Raw genomic sequence first — 17,224 nt, 5'->3', positions numbered from 1 at the left:
AACTGACAACATGCATTGAGGGAGGAAATTTCTCGATTGTAATGAAATCATGGGGCTTGGAGGATGATGTGAGGTGGCAAAGTTTCTATAAACTAATATACAATATAATGCCTTTGAAGTATTATGTCAAATATAAAATGACAGAAGAGACAAATATCAAAATGATATAATAAAATCCCATTAGAGAGCTCTTTGATGAAATCAATTTTGATTATCCAATTTGCAATCACATCTTCTTTATAATTCTTGTTCCCTTTCACTTAAAATCCAATCTATACTTCAAATTTCATTACTATTCTGGTCAATTCTGATTCTAATACCAATTCATCTCTATTTTCTTTATAACTCTTAACACCTATCACCAAATACTATTTGAATGATATAGGGTGATGTTTTGTTTTGCTTGTGAGCATATACTTGACTAGAAACTCAAAGTGGATATGAATTACTTACTAAAGAAAATGAAATACAAAGCTTACAAGTAACAGCTATAACCTCAGTTATATTTTCTGTAAACAAATCACCTATTAGTCTTTTTTAGTTAAAACATAACTGCCACTTTAAAAAACAGAATCTTTGAAAACAAAGAATTACAGATATCATTACAAAAGAAATTATAATTGCTTTTGAACCCTCTTTCCCCAATATAAAAAATATATATTTTAAACAGTCATCTTTGAATTTCCTACAAAACTGTCTTAAAACAAGACCATTTAAATCAGTATTTTTCTTGTTTGGTTTTCTCATATGCCCTGAAGATTCAATGAGACATGTCAAAACTTGCCAAACCCATCAAAAATCTTTAAATTCATATAGAAATGTATGCCCAAATTATCTTCTCCCACTGATTTAACTATATGAAAAAAATGTCAAAGAAATTTACGCTTTCTGATTCCAAGTATGAAATAATTTTGCAACTATTTTGTTTCATCTCTGTATTTTTTAATGGTGCATTAAACATTGTGGCATTTAGCTTGATATGGAACCAAGGTTTATATTACTTCGGTCCCTCTATAATGGAATTTCATATATCTCAGATATTTGGTATTAGGCATGCTCTGAATTTATGCAGTTTTAGAGCAGTTAACATGCAAGAACCTTATGTTTAAATGAACGTGTACCTTACAGAGGATATTGCCAAATAAATAACTACAGTGATACAGAATATCATTTTTTAAATTGGAAATCAGATGGCTTTCCTGCTTTCTTTAAAGATATAGGAAAAATCTAATAAAGCCTCAAGAGAATTTTTTTTTTTTTAATGAGATGTGCTCAATGCTTTCTCCTATGCCATTTGTATCCTTCTCATACACCAAACTCATATGAAATTCCCAAATGGTACACAGGTTACCCTAATAAATGAATCCCTAAGACAGAGATACACCAAAGGCAAGGGGAACAGATCCATTAACACAGGAAAAACTTCCAATGGACTTGTGATATCATCGATGTGGACATTCCTTGCAGAAAGGGAAAAGGAAAGGGAAGAGAAAGAAATATGCATTTGTATTGAGCCTACAATATATATATATATTTTAACACATATTATCTTATTTTTTTCCTTACAACATCTGTGCAAGCTACGTACACTTTATACATGACTATTTAAGTGACTTGACCAGGGCTACACAGTAAGTGCTCTATCCACTGCATATTTAGCTGCCTCAAGATTATGTAGGCCATAACTCACCTATGTCTGCCCATGCAATACATCTTTTGCCCATTTTCTTTTTTTTTTTTTTTAATTTAATAGCCTTTTATTTACAGGATTTATACATGGGTAACTTTACAGCATTAACAACTGCCAAACCTCTTGTTCCAATTTTTCACCTCTTACCCCCCCCACCCCCTCCCCTAGATGGCAGGATGACCAGTAGATGTTAAATATATTAAAATATAACTTAGATACACAATAAGTATACATGACCAAAACATTATTTTGCTGTACAAAAAGAATCAGACTCTGAATTATTGTACAATTAGCTTGTGAAGGAAATCAAAAATGCATGTGTGCATAAATATAGGGATTGGGAATTTAATGTAATGGTTTTTAGTCATCTCCCGGAGTTATTTTTCTGCTTTTGCCCATTTTCTTTCATTTATTTGCCCAGGGGAACCATGGAGCTTGCTAGGGACTTTTCTCAAGTTCTCTTGGACATTGAAAAGATAATAATGAATCATGCAAATTATCCATATGTTAATGTATTTCTAATATTAGAGGAAAGGCCCCTGATTTGTCCTTTTCTTCAAATGTTTGTTGCTTTTGGCTACCAATTTTTCTATGATCTCCTTGTTGCGGACATCTTATTATGTCCAGTCCTTTCTCTTTTCAAGGCATTTTGCTTTTATAGCCCTTCCCATATTGTGTACTCCTGTCCTCTCTTCTCTCAGATTACCAAGTTTAAAGGATATCTTTTTTTTTCCCTCAGGGATGAGGGACTAGTTGGGATACTGCAACAGGGAGACTGAGAAGTGATTGCAATATATTCTTCACTTCTACCATTCCCATTTTTCTTCTACTTTTTTTAAAATTATAGCTCTTTATTTACAAAACATATGCATGAGTAATTTTTCAACACTGATTCTTGCAAAACCTTCTGTTCCAAATTTTTCCTTTCATTCCCCCCACCTTCTCTCCTAGATGGCAGGTAGTCCAATACATACTAAATTTATTAAAATATATGTTAAACCCTATATATACCATTCTCATTCTTAAAGCACTATCTCTGAAGCCAGAGGGTCTGGGTTCAAATACTGTTTTTGTCACCTAAGCTCTCTGGGCCCATTTGGTTCAATTGTTATATGAATAAGTTGTAATCCATGGTCTCTGCGGTTCCTTACAGCTATAGATGTATCATATATTGTTTTTGAGGCTGATCTAAGTATTCATGGCTGTACTCTATCTGGAAGTGGGTTCTTTTCCAAGGTTTCACTCCCACAGACTAGATCGAATAGTTAGTGCCTAAAACAACCCACAATAAGGAACAGAAAGCCAGCCTTTGTGTATAGTCACGTATGATAGTACATAAGCAGTGCCAGGAATAATAGGCTACTGAGTTAGTCTTCCATTTATTATTATCAATTCTTAGTTTTTACTAAAAAGTGATAATCAACAAGATTCAGAAATAAAAATAAAAAAATCTCTTGGTCACATTTTTTGTTATTTCTCTATTACTTTGTATTCGCTTATTTACTTACAGCTCTCCAGTAGAAATCAAGCTCCTTGAAGGTCAGGATTACTTTAATTTCTATTTCTGAATCTTGGTGCCTAGCACTATGCCTTACACACTGTTGTTCTTCAATCATTTTAGTTGTGTCTGACTGATCCCATTTGGGGTTTTCTTGGCAAAGATATTAGAGTTGTTTGCCATTTAATTTTTCAGTTACTTTTACGGATGAGGAACAAACAGGGTTAAGTGACTTTCCCAGGGTCATGCAGTTAGTAAACTTGATCTCAAGTTAACTCATGAAGATAAGTTTTTTTGACTTCAGGCAAATATTCTATCCATTGCACAACTTAGGTTCTCATGCCTTATATAGTAAGTTTATTAAACTACTGTTTATTAAACACAATTCAACTTTTTAACAAACTTAGTCTTACTTTCTGCAACCTCACTGTAAGGTCAAGTCACTTAAATTGTCAGCTATAAAATGTGCCTACTTTGCACAGATGATGTAAGGATAATTAGATAAATATCTAATATGAATTTTCCAAATTAACAGTAAAAAACTAAAAATAAGTAGCAAAGTAGCAAGTAGCAAAATAAAATTAGTCATAATTATTCTACATTGTCCCTTTACAATCTGAAAATTTAATTTTTTAACGAGTCTGAAAAATCTCAAAATAGGGAGTGTACAGCAAAAGGAAAAGATTTACTTTTTTAGGTATTATTGTAAAATGTCACAAATCCCCATTTCCCCCCCCGATTCTATAATGTTTTTGTATTTGGTTCATTCTATACTCATTCTATTTTATTATGTCAATTTGCCCTTTAACTTTTGCATTCAATTAGAGCCATAAGGAGAGAAAAATAAGTTATGAAAAAAAAGTTATTTTCATTCAGATTTAGCACAATTTGGATTAATGAAGTACATAGTAATCCAATTTAGGTTTTATCTGGAGAGTGAATGTAAATTGTAATGTAAATTTACATTCACTATTCAGATAAAACCTATCTAAAAAGCCCAATGATTGCTTTTCAGAAAATAATAGTTTTGTTTACTAATAGTTTTTGTTTACTAATGTTCTACTTAAGGTTCAAAACACAAAAGAATGAGAAGAGCTATTGATAAAAACTAGTTAATAAACTCTTACCAATGCCTCCTTTCTCCCTTACTCTAGATTTGCCCCTTTATATAAAGCACAAAGTGAGACAGGTTCATTTAAAATTTCTAAATAAATTACCACATCCTGTCAAGACTATCTTTGTTTCTTTCCACCAGCTCTGTGCCTATTACCTCTGCCACAATAACTAGAATTCTTCTATGTCACAAATCTGAATATTACAATAGCCAAAAACATCTTTATTCCTCTACTCTTCATTTCTCACATTTGTCAGAAATTTTCCTATAATATAATCTTATATGGTAATATCTAAATGGTAATTCCTCTCCTCAAAACTCTTATTTCTTATGAATTCCCTAATTATTTAGAAACTTTAAATTGCTTTGCATAGTAAAAATCATGGTTCTGCATAGTCTGACATTACATTGAAACTTATATACTCCCTTCAATGTATTCTACAGTTTGATTCAAAGTAGAATTCACTGTCCACGGGCATATAAGCTTGCTTCCAATTTTCTTTGCTTTGATTTTCTCTGTGCTTGGGACAAATTCTCTTTTTGATATCGTTTTGTTTAATTCTCTCTTTTCCAATTTTATTTTGAGATCATTTTCTTCCTTCTACTTCCTTTTCATGTCTCACCCTACATCCACATCAAGAAAAACTATATCATGTATCATTAGCCACCCCCCCAAAAAAAAAACAAATAGGCCATCTCAAAAAATAAAAAAGTATCAATCTGAAATGACTCCATCAGTTTTCTATCTGAAGATAGTTTGTTGCCCATCATAAGCCCTTTGGAACTATGACTAGTCATTGTGTTCAAACAAGAATTTTTTTTAACAGTATTGCTGTTATTGTATAAATTGTTTCCTGATTTTGCTTACATCAGTTCAAACAAGTCTTCCCAGGTTTCTTTGACATCATCCCTTTCATTTAAGATACAATACTTTTCTATCACATCCATATATCATAACTTGTTAACTATTATGTGCATCCCTTTGGTTTCCAATTCTCTGCCACTACAAAAAAAAAAAAAAATTCCATAATTATGTTTGTACTTATAGTTCCTTTTCCTTTGATCTCTTAAGGATCTAGACTTATTAGTGGCATCACTAGGTTATTAAAAGTTTAAGAGCTTTTAGAGTCTAGTTCCAAATTGTTTCCTGGAATGGCTGGACCAGTTCAGTTTCACCAACAGATTTTCTCCTAATCATTTTTAAAAGTCAAACCTAAAGACTAGCTCTTCCAGAAAGTCTCTGGACCAGCAAAGTACAAAAATAACAGATACTCAAGATATATACAGAATGTGTGACAACACCTAGCTGCTGAGAGAAATTAATATTTTTCTATTATATCAATAACCAACTATTAAATAGAGATTAAGGGTTCTCATCAATAGGCCAATCAGTCAATCTTTGAAAGACAGTGCTGATAGATGAGATTACCCAAATCCTCTGAGTATAATTTCTATGATTTTGGTTGGTTCCCAACCCAACCAGAAAACCTTACTTTTGTTTACATATAAATAGAATCTAATCTAGATAAATTCCTACCTTTAGTAAATAAGCCCATATCCTTGGGAAATAAGCCCTCCTTTGGAATTTGGAATTTGGAATTCAGCTTATGAAGGAGAAAACCAGAGTGGAGACAAAGTCCTTTGTTAGACTGTTGGAGGCAGCTGTGATTCAGGATCCAATTATATTCTTGGCATGAGAAGCTGAAGACTAAATCTACCTCCTCATTAATATATCTATCCTCTCATTAACTGTTTACCAATCAGAGTTGATTTTTACCTGTCAGGGCCAACTCTTTTTCCAAGAGTTTTAAAGCATTCAGTGATCCTCATGATTTTGATTACTGAGACTACTGACCAATTTGTTACTTACTAGCTAATTAATAAAATGATTATTATCCAGAAACTGTTTTCTTGGGCTTTTTATTTGTCTTACTACACCCTTGATGAGTTCAAATAACCTGCCCAGATGAACTACATCTTAGGATACTGAAGAAATTGAAGTATATGACTATAAAGCTACTCCCAGTAGTCTTCAAACTATTTTGAACACAAATTTGATGAAAATTGGTGATAACCATAGAAACTGGAAAAATCATGGAACTGTAGTAGAATAAAAATTATTCTAATTTTCAAAGAAAGAAAGAGAAAAGAGTCTTCTAACTATATATATATATATATATATATATATATAAAACTAAGTATGATTTTGGTTCTAATCAAGATTCTAGAATAAAGGATAGTTGTCACAAAGAGCCAGCACAGCTTTTCATTAATGATTAATGACTAATTTATAGTTATAAATGGACTAATGACATTTCCTTTTTTTTTGGTCATGGTTACTAAACTGTCTACCTAGATATCAGCAAGGCATTTCATAATCTTACATGCCATCCTTTATTAAAAGGCTGGATAGTACTCTTAGATTCAAAACTGGCTGAATGACTAGATTCAGAGTAATTGTTAATAACTTAATCCCAATTTGGATGGAGATCTTCAGTGACCTGTGCTGGGCTAGTACAACTTAACATTTTTATCAATGACTGATAAAGGCACAGAAAATATGAGTTTATCAGAGTACATAAATTGAGAGGAAAAGCTGGATGACAAAGTTAGTGTTCAAAAAAAAAAAATCTCAACAAGCATGAACAATAAACTGACTCTAGAATAAGATTAAAATTAAGAAGTCTTACATATAAATTCCAAAAATAAAATTAAAATAATGTACAAATCGTGGAAGGAATCGTTATGTGATACAGCAATCAAGAAAACAATCTTATACTGAATTAAAAAGGCTTGGAGTGCAGATCTAAGTCTTATTGTACTCTGCACATCTAGAGTATTGGTTTCAGTTCTGGTTACCATATTTCAGCAATGACACTGATTTGCTAAAGGATACCCAGAAAAAGACAACCAATAAGGTGAAAGATCTTGAGATCATGCTATGGCTTATGAAATTCGGGGATAGTTATCCAGAAAAGAAAGAGCAAACAGGATACTTATCTTTATGTATATGCGGAATGCCTCATTTTAATGAAGATGTGATCCAGGATTTCTGAAGGCTAAACCAGAGGTGGATCCTAGCAAATTTTACTATGCTTAAAGGGCTTCAAAAATATGGTCTTCGTAAATGAATATATGTTTAAAATATAAAATTATAATTCAATACTAATAAACAACTCACATTATACTATGTCCAATTTATTACAAAGATGGTTCACATACCTCAATGGATGAGTTAAACTTCCATACTAGCCTATTCTACTAATCAGTAATCTTCATAATCTTTACTCCTAGCACAGGAACAAGCTAATTGTGAAGAGCTGTTTTTCTTGAAAGCAGTTACAAATTGTTGTACTGAGATACATCACTGATTTTGAATTTCTTCTTAAGATTAGGACTACTCACTATCACTGTTACAAATTTCCTTAGCAACTTAGTCAAACAGTAACAAGGCCTCCCTAGAACTATTTTTATTACTCTAACATATTTGTTATGTGTGTATTTAAGTCAATCTAAAATAACTATGAAACTATCAAGAGGCTTTTGTCAAGAGAAATGAATATGTTCTTTAATTCCATGGACAAAATAGAATACAAAAAGTAGAAAATGAAATAAGAGAAAAATGCCAATTTACACAAAATCAACGATAGTCAAGGTGAATATAATAGAACCATCTTACCTGGAAGGTTTCCATCAGTTTCATCGGCACTAGGAAAACTAGTAACACTGGTAGAATCTGAAAGGTCCAAAAGTTTTGCACGCAACTGCTCTATGTCACTCTCTTTGCTAGCCAGCTGCATCTGAAGTTCATTCCTGTGTGTGCACTCTTCAACCAATTGCTGTTCATTTAATTTTTAAAAATACAAAGATTATTAGAACTTAATTTTCAAGACTCAATTATACTCAATTATAAACTCTGAAATCCAAAAAAGTAATAAAAAATTAGGATTACAGAGAAAAACTAAAAATATGTATTACAATATGCAAGAAGTTATGACCTTGATAAATTAGAATTTCAATTTCCTTAATCTGAAAAATAAGAAAAATAACTGTGTTCACAATAATTTATTGTGAGAATCAAATAAGATAATGGATATACAAGCATTTTGTAAACTACAGAACACTAGAAAAGCAATGATAAGAACATTTTTAAGGATCTTGGGATCTTAAGAGATCATCTAGTCCACGTTCCTGATTATCTTATTCTCTTGGTAAAGAGGACTCTCCCAGTGACATTTTCATCAAATAATAAAAATTTATAATTTTTTCCTTTAGCTCTTATAATATGCTTTAAAATAAAGAAAGTATTTAAAGTTGAAGAAAGAACTTCACATTCTGCCTCAAACCAAATAGCTTAAACTATCTTTTAAAATTTAAAAAACAAAAAAAACCTTTTCTAACAAAGGTGAAGTTATATTCCAGACATAGTAACAACTGAGTCCTGCCTTGCTCAGTTTTTGTCTAGGGTATTCCTTTAGTCCCTTTTGTCAGTCACACAATACTTGTTGGAATCTTTTGCTTAAAAGAAGAGCTGAGAAGTGGGAGAGGTTATTGCTCTTGTGACAACAGTATGATCATCAATCTTTTATGAAAATTACAAGTATAAATTTGTAGACAGAAAAATACAAGTCAATCTATATAACTTAGAAAGACATGATAAGTACAAATAGGGATAATAATGTAAAGTTTTAAGAAGTAGAAAAAAAAAATCCAACACAAAAACGTCTTTACCGCTTGCATTTCATTGAGTTCTTTCTGGTGTTTCACTACCATTTGATTGAATTTCTCTCTTTCTTGGTTGAGTTCCAGTTGTAACTTCCTGTTTTCCTTTTCCTTCTTTCTTAAATCCTGTGTATTAGCCTTCTTTCTATCAATTTTAAAATCTTTACGATTCATTATTTCAGCCAATTTGTTAACAGCCTATAAAGCATATATAAAAAAAGAACATAATAGTTTCCCATAAGCAATTAGAACAGGTTTATCAATAAATCAATAAGAATTTATTAAGTACCTACTATGTGGCCGGTAATGATAAAACAAAGGAAAATGAAGCAGTTCAAGGAAAATGCAATCTATCAAAAGATCAATGCATGATGAAATAATATGGTGTTTTACTCCATTGTTATAATATGTAACAGAGTGTATAAGAATTATGCAGTAGAGCATAGGAAATTAAAGCTGACTTATTATACATTTCAATCTCTTTGCCAAAGAATTAGAAATTTGTATTCATATAAAAATACCCATACATGGCAATTTCCCCTCCTAACACCTTATACTTTAAACAGTCCTTCAAATAGAATGAGGAAATTCCAGCCTTACATGACTCAGTTTCAAGGCATTATTATTACCCCTTTCTCACTTTCACTCTTGTATCTATAATTCACTCCACTACCTTCAGTCAAACTGTTCACCTCCTGAGCCAGGCTTCCATCCATTCTATCCCACTTTCAGTTTTAGGTTTTCTATGTAAATTGGAATAGAGTTCTATTTCATATAAGCTAAGCTATTTTTCTTTTCTTAGTATATATCACTGAAAAATTTTCTTTATTTTAACATAAGTATGAATTATTACATGCCTATTCATTCTACTGAAAAAAATAAATAATACTATTAGTTTAACATTATTAAATGTTATTATTAAATGCAAGATCCTCAAAGGCAGGTCATGATTTATTTTGTATAGTGTTAAATAAATTAGCAATACTTAAACATAAGCTGACAATTATAAAATAATTTGAAAAAACCTACCTGCGTTTTTAGAGTTCTTTCAGTATTAATATTCTTTTCAAAAGAAGCTTTAAGATTATTGATCTCTTCTTCTTTCTTCAATTTATAATCTGTTTAATGAAATAAGATTTTTTTTGTAAAACTAAATAATTTTTATAACAAACTTGTTAAATAGCACATGATTTTTAAATTCCATAGTCTATTATATACTTAGTAACATGTCTTCATTATTAAAATCCACATACCTTCTTGTTCCTTCCTCATTTTTTCAGTAAACTCTTCATTTTCCTTTCTTAATAATTCAATATCTTTGGTTAATGTACTGTTTATTTCTTCCAGCTAAATAAGACAAAAAAAAAAAAAAAAATCAAAACCTAAAAGCGACTTTCAGTTAAAGTAATGATTTTTAAAATTAATTTTCACTTCTTCCTATAAATGCAGATTAGCATGTACATGTAGGGAATATGTGAATTTTGACTTAAAATATATTATGTTAATCAATTCAGGTTCTGTTCATTCCCTTAACCAAAATTAAAGTATCTTTACAGATATATTCCCAAGAGAAGAATTCTTAAATCACTCTTATTTTTTCAGTAATTGTTGCACAGGTATTTCCCAATTTAAGAAGGTCCCAAATAAATCCAACTATGCTCTATCTACCTCACTGGTATGCTTCATCCTGGATGCTCACAAGAATGAAGGACAGAGGAGAGTGTGGTACAAAAGTCCTCACATTTAAGAGTCAGGATACTTGGAATTTTAGCTTTATAGCTACACCAAAAAGCTGTGGTATTCCACTAAATTGAGAATCTTTTGGGGCCCAAACTTCACTTGTCAAATATCAGGCTTGGACTAATTTATGATGTAGAAGCTTCAAAGTCAGGAATCACTTCAGACATCTTGTAGTCCTACTTTGTCATTATACATATGAGATAACTGAGGCTTACAAGTATGGAAATGACTTGTTTAATGTCACATAATTTAACTATATTAAAACTTTTTATGGTTTTTTTATGTTTAAAATTTTATGATTCCAATATTTAAACCAGACCATATCTGATTATAACATAAACTTTAGATGAAATGCATATATGTCGTTTTGAAAAAGAGACACAATTTATTTATCTATATGTGGACTTCTGGATTATTTGGAATATAGGTTCAATTTCAATGATGATTTATTTCTACCTGATACCAAATCAGCACATTTTATGATAGTAGATGTATGCATGGAAAATAAAAAATTACTTATTATCTGCCTAAACAAAATGAGGAAAATATGATGCCCAAAAGAGAACATAATATGAGATACATTTTAGAGTACTGTCTGTTTTGAATTTTCTAAGCTATTGATCTTTGATTGGGATAGCAAGATCATAGACTCAGGAACATATCAATACTTTTAAGATATAACATTTTAGTAATGTCACCTTACCCGATTGACAGTGTGATCTTTATCTGTAATTTCTTGTTTATTTCGTGAAGCTGCTTTTTTACACTCTTGAGTCAATTCAAAATATTGTTCTTCCAGTAGACGTCGAGCCAACTGCTCTGATTCAGCTTTTGTTTCTACCAGGTCTAACTGTGCAGCAAGTGTTTCTCTACAATAGAGTAGTAAGAGATTTCCTTAAGAATGGATATTTTCAGGCAAAGAAAATAAACCAGTTATCCTTTCAATTGGATTATTTGTGTGTGTGTGCCTTTAAATTGCCGTTAAAAGATCACAGGAATTACAATTTCCTAAATATGCAAGATGTAACACAATCTGTCATGAACTCTCAATAAGGATAATAGAGTTGGTGTCTCCATGTATTTCTCTGGTTCTTTGAAAAAATAGAAAATAAAGTCAAATGTTTAACAAAATGTCTACTATTCGTTTAACAAAATGGACAAAGTAAAGTAACATTAAAGTATTTTGTATTGTCTAACAATAAACCTCTGTGTCAAAATGTCTATTTCATTTACCTCTAATAAAAACATTAAAAACCTAAATTCTAGGAATGGGAACAAGGGAGAGAGAGAGTGTCTAAATAGAAGTTAATCATAATTTAGGCACCCTAAATCATAATTTAGGTACCAGAGGATGTGAATTTTTGCCTAGGACTCAGAATCTAATGTATGTAGAATCCTTTCATAAAACTTTTGGCTACCATGTCAATCAGTTGATTAATAGGTTAAAAGTTATGGTAGTCAATAGTGAACTGGCAACTACTGAGTGTAACAAACATTTTTAATTCTGTGATTTCATTGGTGAGGAAACTATTTTACCATGCTCTGCAACATTAGGCTTAGAGATTTGCTTGAGTCACTGAAAGTTTAAATGATTTACTAAATGTCATGCAACCTACTTTATCAGGTGTGACCTAACCCTATTTTTTTGATAATAAAGCCAGCTTCTTTACTATGCAACACTGCCCCACTTGAGAATCAAACATTTTAATAAGCTTGTCATGGAGCATACATACTACAGCAGAAAAACTGCCTTTAAGGTATTGAAGTCCTGGTCCACATCCTGCCTATGATACTTAAGACTTGAATGACTTTAGGAAAGTCACTTTCCCTCCTGTGGGCCTCATTTATAAAATGAAGTAACTGGAATGGATGGCCCTTACGCCCCTTACAATTGTAGCTCAATGATTCACTTTATATCTCAATTTGCTACAATTGACACATTTATTTCTTTAAAAAGGAATGTTTCAAAGAATCCTAAAAATGTTAAAGTCCTCAGGAGGCATACAATTCAATTTCTTGCTAAATCAAATAATTTTTTCTCAATTTTCTTCAGAGATGATTATCCAATTGTTGCATGGATACTTCAGGTGATGGGAAACTCATTAATTCACAAAATAAGTTATTTGGGATGTTAAAAGACAACTCTGACTATTTTTAAAATTCTTCATTATGCTCCAACAGAATTATGCCTCTGAACAATTTTCATAATTTGCTCCTAATTCTGTCCTTTGGAGAAGCACCAAATAAAAGTCTCTTTACAGGACAACATTTGATGTCTGAAAATTACTACCACATATCTCTCCTTTTCCAGATCTATTATTTGTGAACTTATATTTTATATTACCTTCCAGAATCTACTGTCACTTAAATCTACCATCCCACTAAACTAGTCTATTAATATCTCTCTTACACTAGGAGAATTGCCTCCTTTGATTTCTTCTATTAATAATCTAAAACTGTTTCAATGTTTTTCTATCACATTATACTACCTCCAAAAACCCAACTCATTTAAAACTTCTGCAAGCTAAAGTTTCTTCCTCTGCAAAATGAGTAACATATATTTCCTTCAAAATCTTCAGCTCAAAAATTCTGATTTTAAGTAACCACATAAATTCAGTGGCTACCTAATGCCTCAAGGATACAAACTTTCACCTGAAATTTAAAGCTCTTTATAATTAGCTTCCAACCTACCTTTTTGGCTTTAAATCATATTACTACTTTCACATATATTGTGTTTCAGTCAGATGGAACTCACCATACAGTCATACTGTCTCCTATGCCTAGAATGCAATCAAGTCTTTTCTGTCTCTGAGAATCTTGATCTTACTTTAAAGACTCAGTTTTAAGCACCACCATCTTTTGAAACCTTCTCTGGTTCTTTCCCCGCTTTCCCCTTCCCCTAAAGCTCTCTCCAGAAGTTAGTTCTGTGTTTCCCCAAACTATATTACATACTTCTATGTAAAAGTTGAAGTAAAAGACAATTTCACGTGTTTTTATGTTTCTTAGGCTCAGCACAGTGCCAATGTTTTTATTAAATTAATTGAATTAAATACTGAAGCAAAATTAATAAAATGTAGTCTTAAGATGTTGAATATTTTCTCTTTGTAATATTTTTATTATACTTTTAACTCTCTTGTCAAATACTTTCCTCACAGAAAGTAAAAATCTTCTATTCAAGCCTGGCTTTTCTAGGCCAGAAATAAAAAACATTGCATAGGACTGCAGAAACTGAAACAAATTCATCAATTTTGGTGAATAATTTCAAAGTAAAACTTAAGATCACTTTACAGTGATTTCTGTGTTAAAGTAAAATAGACATACTTTTCATTTTGAAGCTCTTGTATTTTCTTTAGATTTTCTCGATTTTTTTCTTCAATGTCCTCTTTAAGTTCCTTTACCTGAGTTTTATAAAGTGTCTGCAAAACAAGTCCAAAGAGAAATAAGTGGTTTTTATATAACCAATTAATATTGTTTGTAAAACAGTTTCCATTTTCTTATTCAAATCTATTTTATCACATATTTTATTTCACAACAGCAAATAAATCTTTAAAAGTTTAATTTCAAAAGAATTCTTTGACTGGTTCTAATACTTCCCAACTTTGGGATTTATTGTCCTTTAAGTTTTATATACTTCTTTACTGAAATAAAAAGTAGGAAAGACAAAAGTTAACACATTGCCTTGTGCAGTGATACTTGCAAAAAATACTCAAGCTGTCAAGATAACTTCTCTAAGAAAGAATTACTTAAAAAAAACAACTTTTTTTTTAACATATATTAACTTTTTAAATATACATTTGTTTATGAAAGAGAAAGGTGAACATCACATGTGTTGATTTACATTTAATATCCATCTTTTTCTGAATGCAGATGGCGTTTTCTATCCAAAGTTTATTGGGATTGCCTTGGATCACTGAACCACTGAGAAAAAAACTTAGTTCGTAAGCAGAATCAGGCAAGTAATTTACATGATGACTACAACAATGTAAATGGACACAAACTGAAAGATTTAAGAATGCTAATCAAATGGGACTTCAGGGGGACTGCAATTAAAACATATTGCCTCTCTCTTATTAGAGAAGTTGTGATATATTGATGTGTAATGATACATATATGTCTAGACATGGTCAATATAGTTTGCTTAGCAGTATTTGTTTATTACTAGTGACACTTCTAATAAATAGAGGGGAGGAAGTAAAATAGTGTGGCATGGGAAATGACTGACTTAGGCAAAAAGAGTTAATAAGACATTTTTTAAAAGATAAGGAAAAGAAAATTCATTTCTTCAAAAACACAAATTATCCATTTGTGCATATGTAAGGCATATGCCTTAATGTAAAGGCAATTTAAATGTAAGGCAATATAAATAAAGTCAAAATGATGATGGCTTGATCTAGTTTAAACCGTGTTTATATGTCTTAAAGTGTTCCACTCTGTCCTTAAGGAGAAACTCCTAATCTCACCTCTCTTTTAATCATGAAATACTGAATTTTAATCATGAAATTTTAATCAATGAAATGAATCATTTAATACTTCACAAAGGAAACCCACCTGAGGATGAAAAATAATACTCTGGTTTTGAGCATTATAAGCAAGAGTTCATTGAAGTTCCTTACCATACACGTGGATTACTTGTTCTTACATTCCTTTCTTTTCTTTTCTTTTCTTTTTTTTTAAATGTAAAGACTAGGTCTATCTTACCAAGGCTGGAAATACTGGGGGCTATTCATGAATCTAGTCCCACAGTAGCATGAGACCTTTGAAACTGCTCCATTTTCTGATTTAGGCTAGTCCCCCCAACCTCCTCTTTGGGACACTGGGGTCTCACCATATTAATATATTTTATTCTTATTTTTAAGAATTTAAACACAGTATTTTGAGGGGAATTTTTTCCCCCTTAATTACCAAATAAGGCAAATCTTGGCCTTCCTGATACACTCATGTTTGAAAAAAATATCCTCTTAAAATTACTAAGAAGTTCAAAGAGATAAAACATGAAAGGAATTCATATAGGCCACTATTCTATAGAAAATAACTTGAAATGGGCAATTATTTTATCATTCATATTAAATTTAAAATATATGAAAATATTTTTAAACCTACATCCAGGGTTTTAAAATTATATTATTTTTTTTATCAACTGGACATTCTGCTTTGTTATGAATATAAACCTGTTTTTGTAATATGCAGGGGATAAGGGAGAGAAGCTGAAGTGGCAAAGGAAAGCACAGATTCTTTAAAATTTTAAATTTAATCCATAAACAGAAGGCTACTTTCAATAGTTAGTAACATTTTATTGGATCCATTTTCTGTTAGCAATACAGAAAAACAGGGCTATGTTATAGATTCAGTGCTATGCAATCATAATATAGAATATATTCAAGAATCTGGCAGCTTTTTCAATGTGATTTTCATCTTTTAACTAACAAGTCATGTTGGTTTAAATTCAATACACAAGACAGAATTTAATACTATCTAGACAATTTTACAGAATCAGTACAGTTCATGGAAAGAAAGTTAGGAGAAGGAAGGAAACAAAAGATTTAATTCAATCTTTCACAAGCAATTCTCAAGTAATTTTTCTTTTTTCCTCTGGCAGCAGCATATTTTTCAGTTTTATACTGAGAACAAGAAATAAATCAACAAACCATATTAAATCAAATGATAAAAGAATGAGGCATCAAGATAACAAGTCTTTTTATCAAACCAAAAGGTACCTCTGGTACACTCAACTTTGTATTGGGTGAAACTATTTTAAAACAACATGAATAATTGCCATAAAACAAATCAATACAATAAACTGTGTGGGAAAAAAACTTGTGTAAAGGACTGAGAGCTGAAAAATATCAAAGAGTGGTCAAAACAATAATCTAGATTGGAAATCAAGAGAAAAGTCCTCTGTCTCTTACAGTTGACAAGCAGTCTTTTCCTTGTTAGAAATACCTAACCACAACATTTTGGGATTTTTTTTTTCTTACACTTCATATATAAAAATAAAAAATGCTTCTATAACTTACTGAAAAATATTGTTCAGCTTCAAGCTGATCCTGTAGTTCCCGCATCTGTCCTTCGTTTCCACAATATTGTCTTCAGATGAAAGGGGGGAAAAAGAGTTAGTAAATGTATTTGCTTATAAGAGTAAGGAAAATAATCATAGAACCTATTTAAAACTACTTAAACTAAATAACTTGGATTGTTAAAAAGATACATTTTAAATACATTCCATGCTACTAACATATAACTCAGTAAGTCAATTAGTTATGATACTGGTTCCATTTAACAGTTGGAAAAAAATAATGCTGGGGACAAGGAACTTTTTTCTTAATTAAGACCTACTATCCACAAAGCAAAAAACCCAGTATCAACTGGGGATTAATCTTAAACTTACCTATTGTAGTCAATTAAGGAACAGAGACAGACCAGGAGAGAAGGAGGGAAAAATAAAGAGGACAATGACAAAGAA

At 31.2% G+C, this 17,224-nt stretch overlaps 1 protein-coding gene across 2 annotated transcripts in view; it reads right to left on the bottom strand.

Annotated features, from left to right (window-relative positions):
• The window catches only part of ROCK1 (Rho associated coiled-coil containing protein kinase 1), a 127,909-nt gene that overhangs the window by 10,944 nt on the left and 99,741 nt on the right, over positions 1-17,224 (bottom strand). For both annotated transcript variants that reach the window (XM_031946552.1, XM_031946551.1), the window contains exons 21-27: positions 16,779-16,848; positions 14,086-14,180; positions 11,468-11,633; positions 10,278-10,371; positions 10,054-10,142; positions 9,034-9,222; positions 7,982-8,141 (exon numbers count right to left, since the gene is read on the bottom strand). In XM_031946552.1, coding sequence (XP_031802412.1) covers positions 7,982-8,141; positions 9,034-9,222; positions 10,054-10,142; positions 10,278-10,371; positions 11,468-11,633; positions 14,086-14,180; positions 16,779-16,848 — 863 coding nt within the window. The remainder of the gene's footprint in view (positions 1-7,981; positions 8,142-9,033; positions 9,223-10,053; positions 10,143-10,277; positions 10,372-11,467; positions 11,634-14,085; positions 14,181-16,778; positions 16,849-17,224) is intronic.

Source organism: Sarcophilus harrisii, chromosome 1, assembly GCF_902635505.1.
Source record: "Sarcophilus harrisii chromosome 1, mSarHar1.11, whole genome shotgun sequence".
Taxonomy (NCBI): Eukaryota; Metazoa; Chordata; class Mammalia; order Dasyuromorphia; family Dasyuridae; genus Sarcophilus; species Sarcophilus harrisii.
Note: the sequence above shows the minus strand (reverse complement) of the source record. Positions and strands in the feature narration are given on the sequence as shown.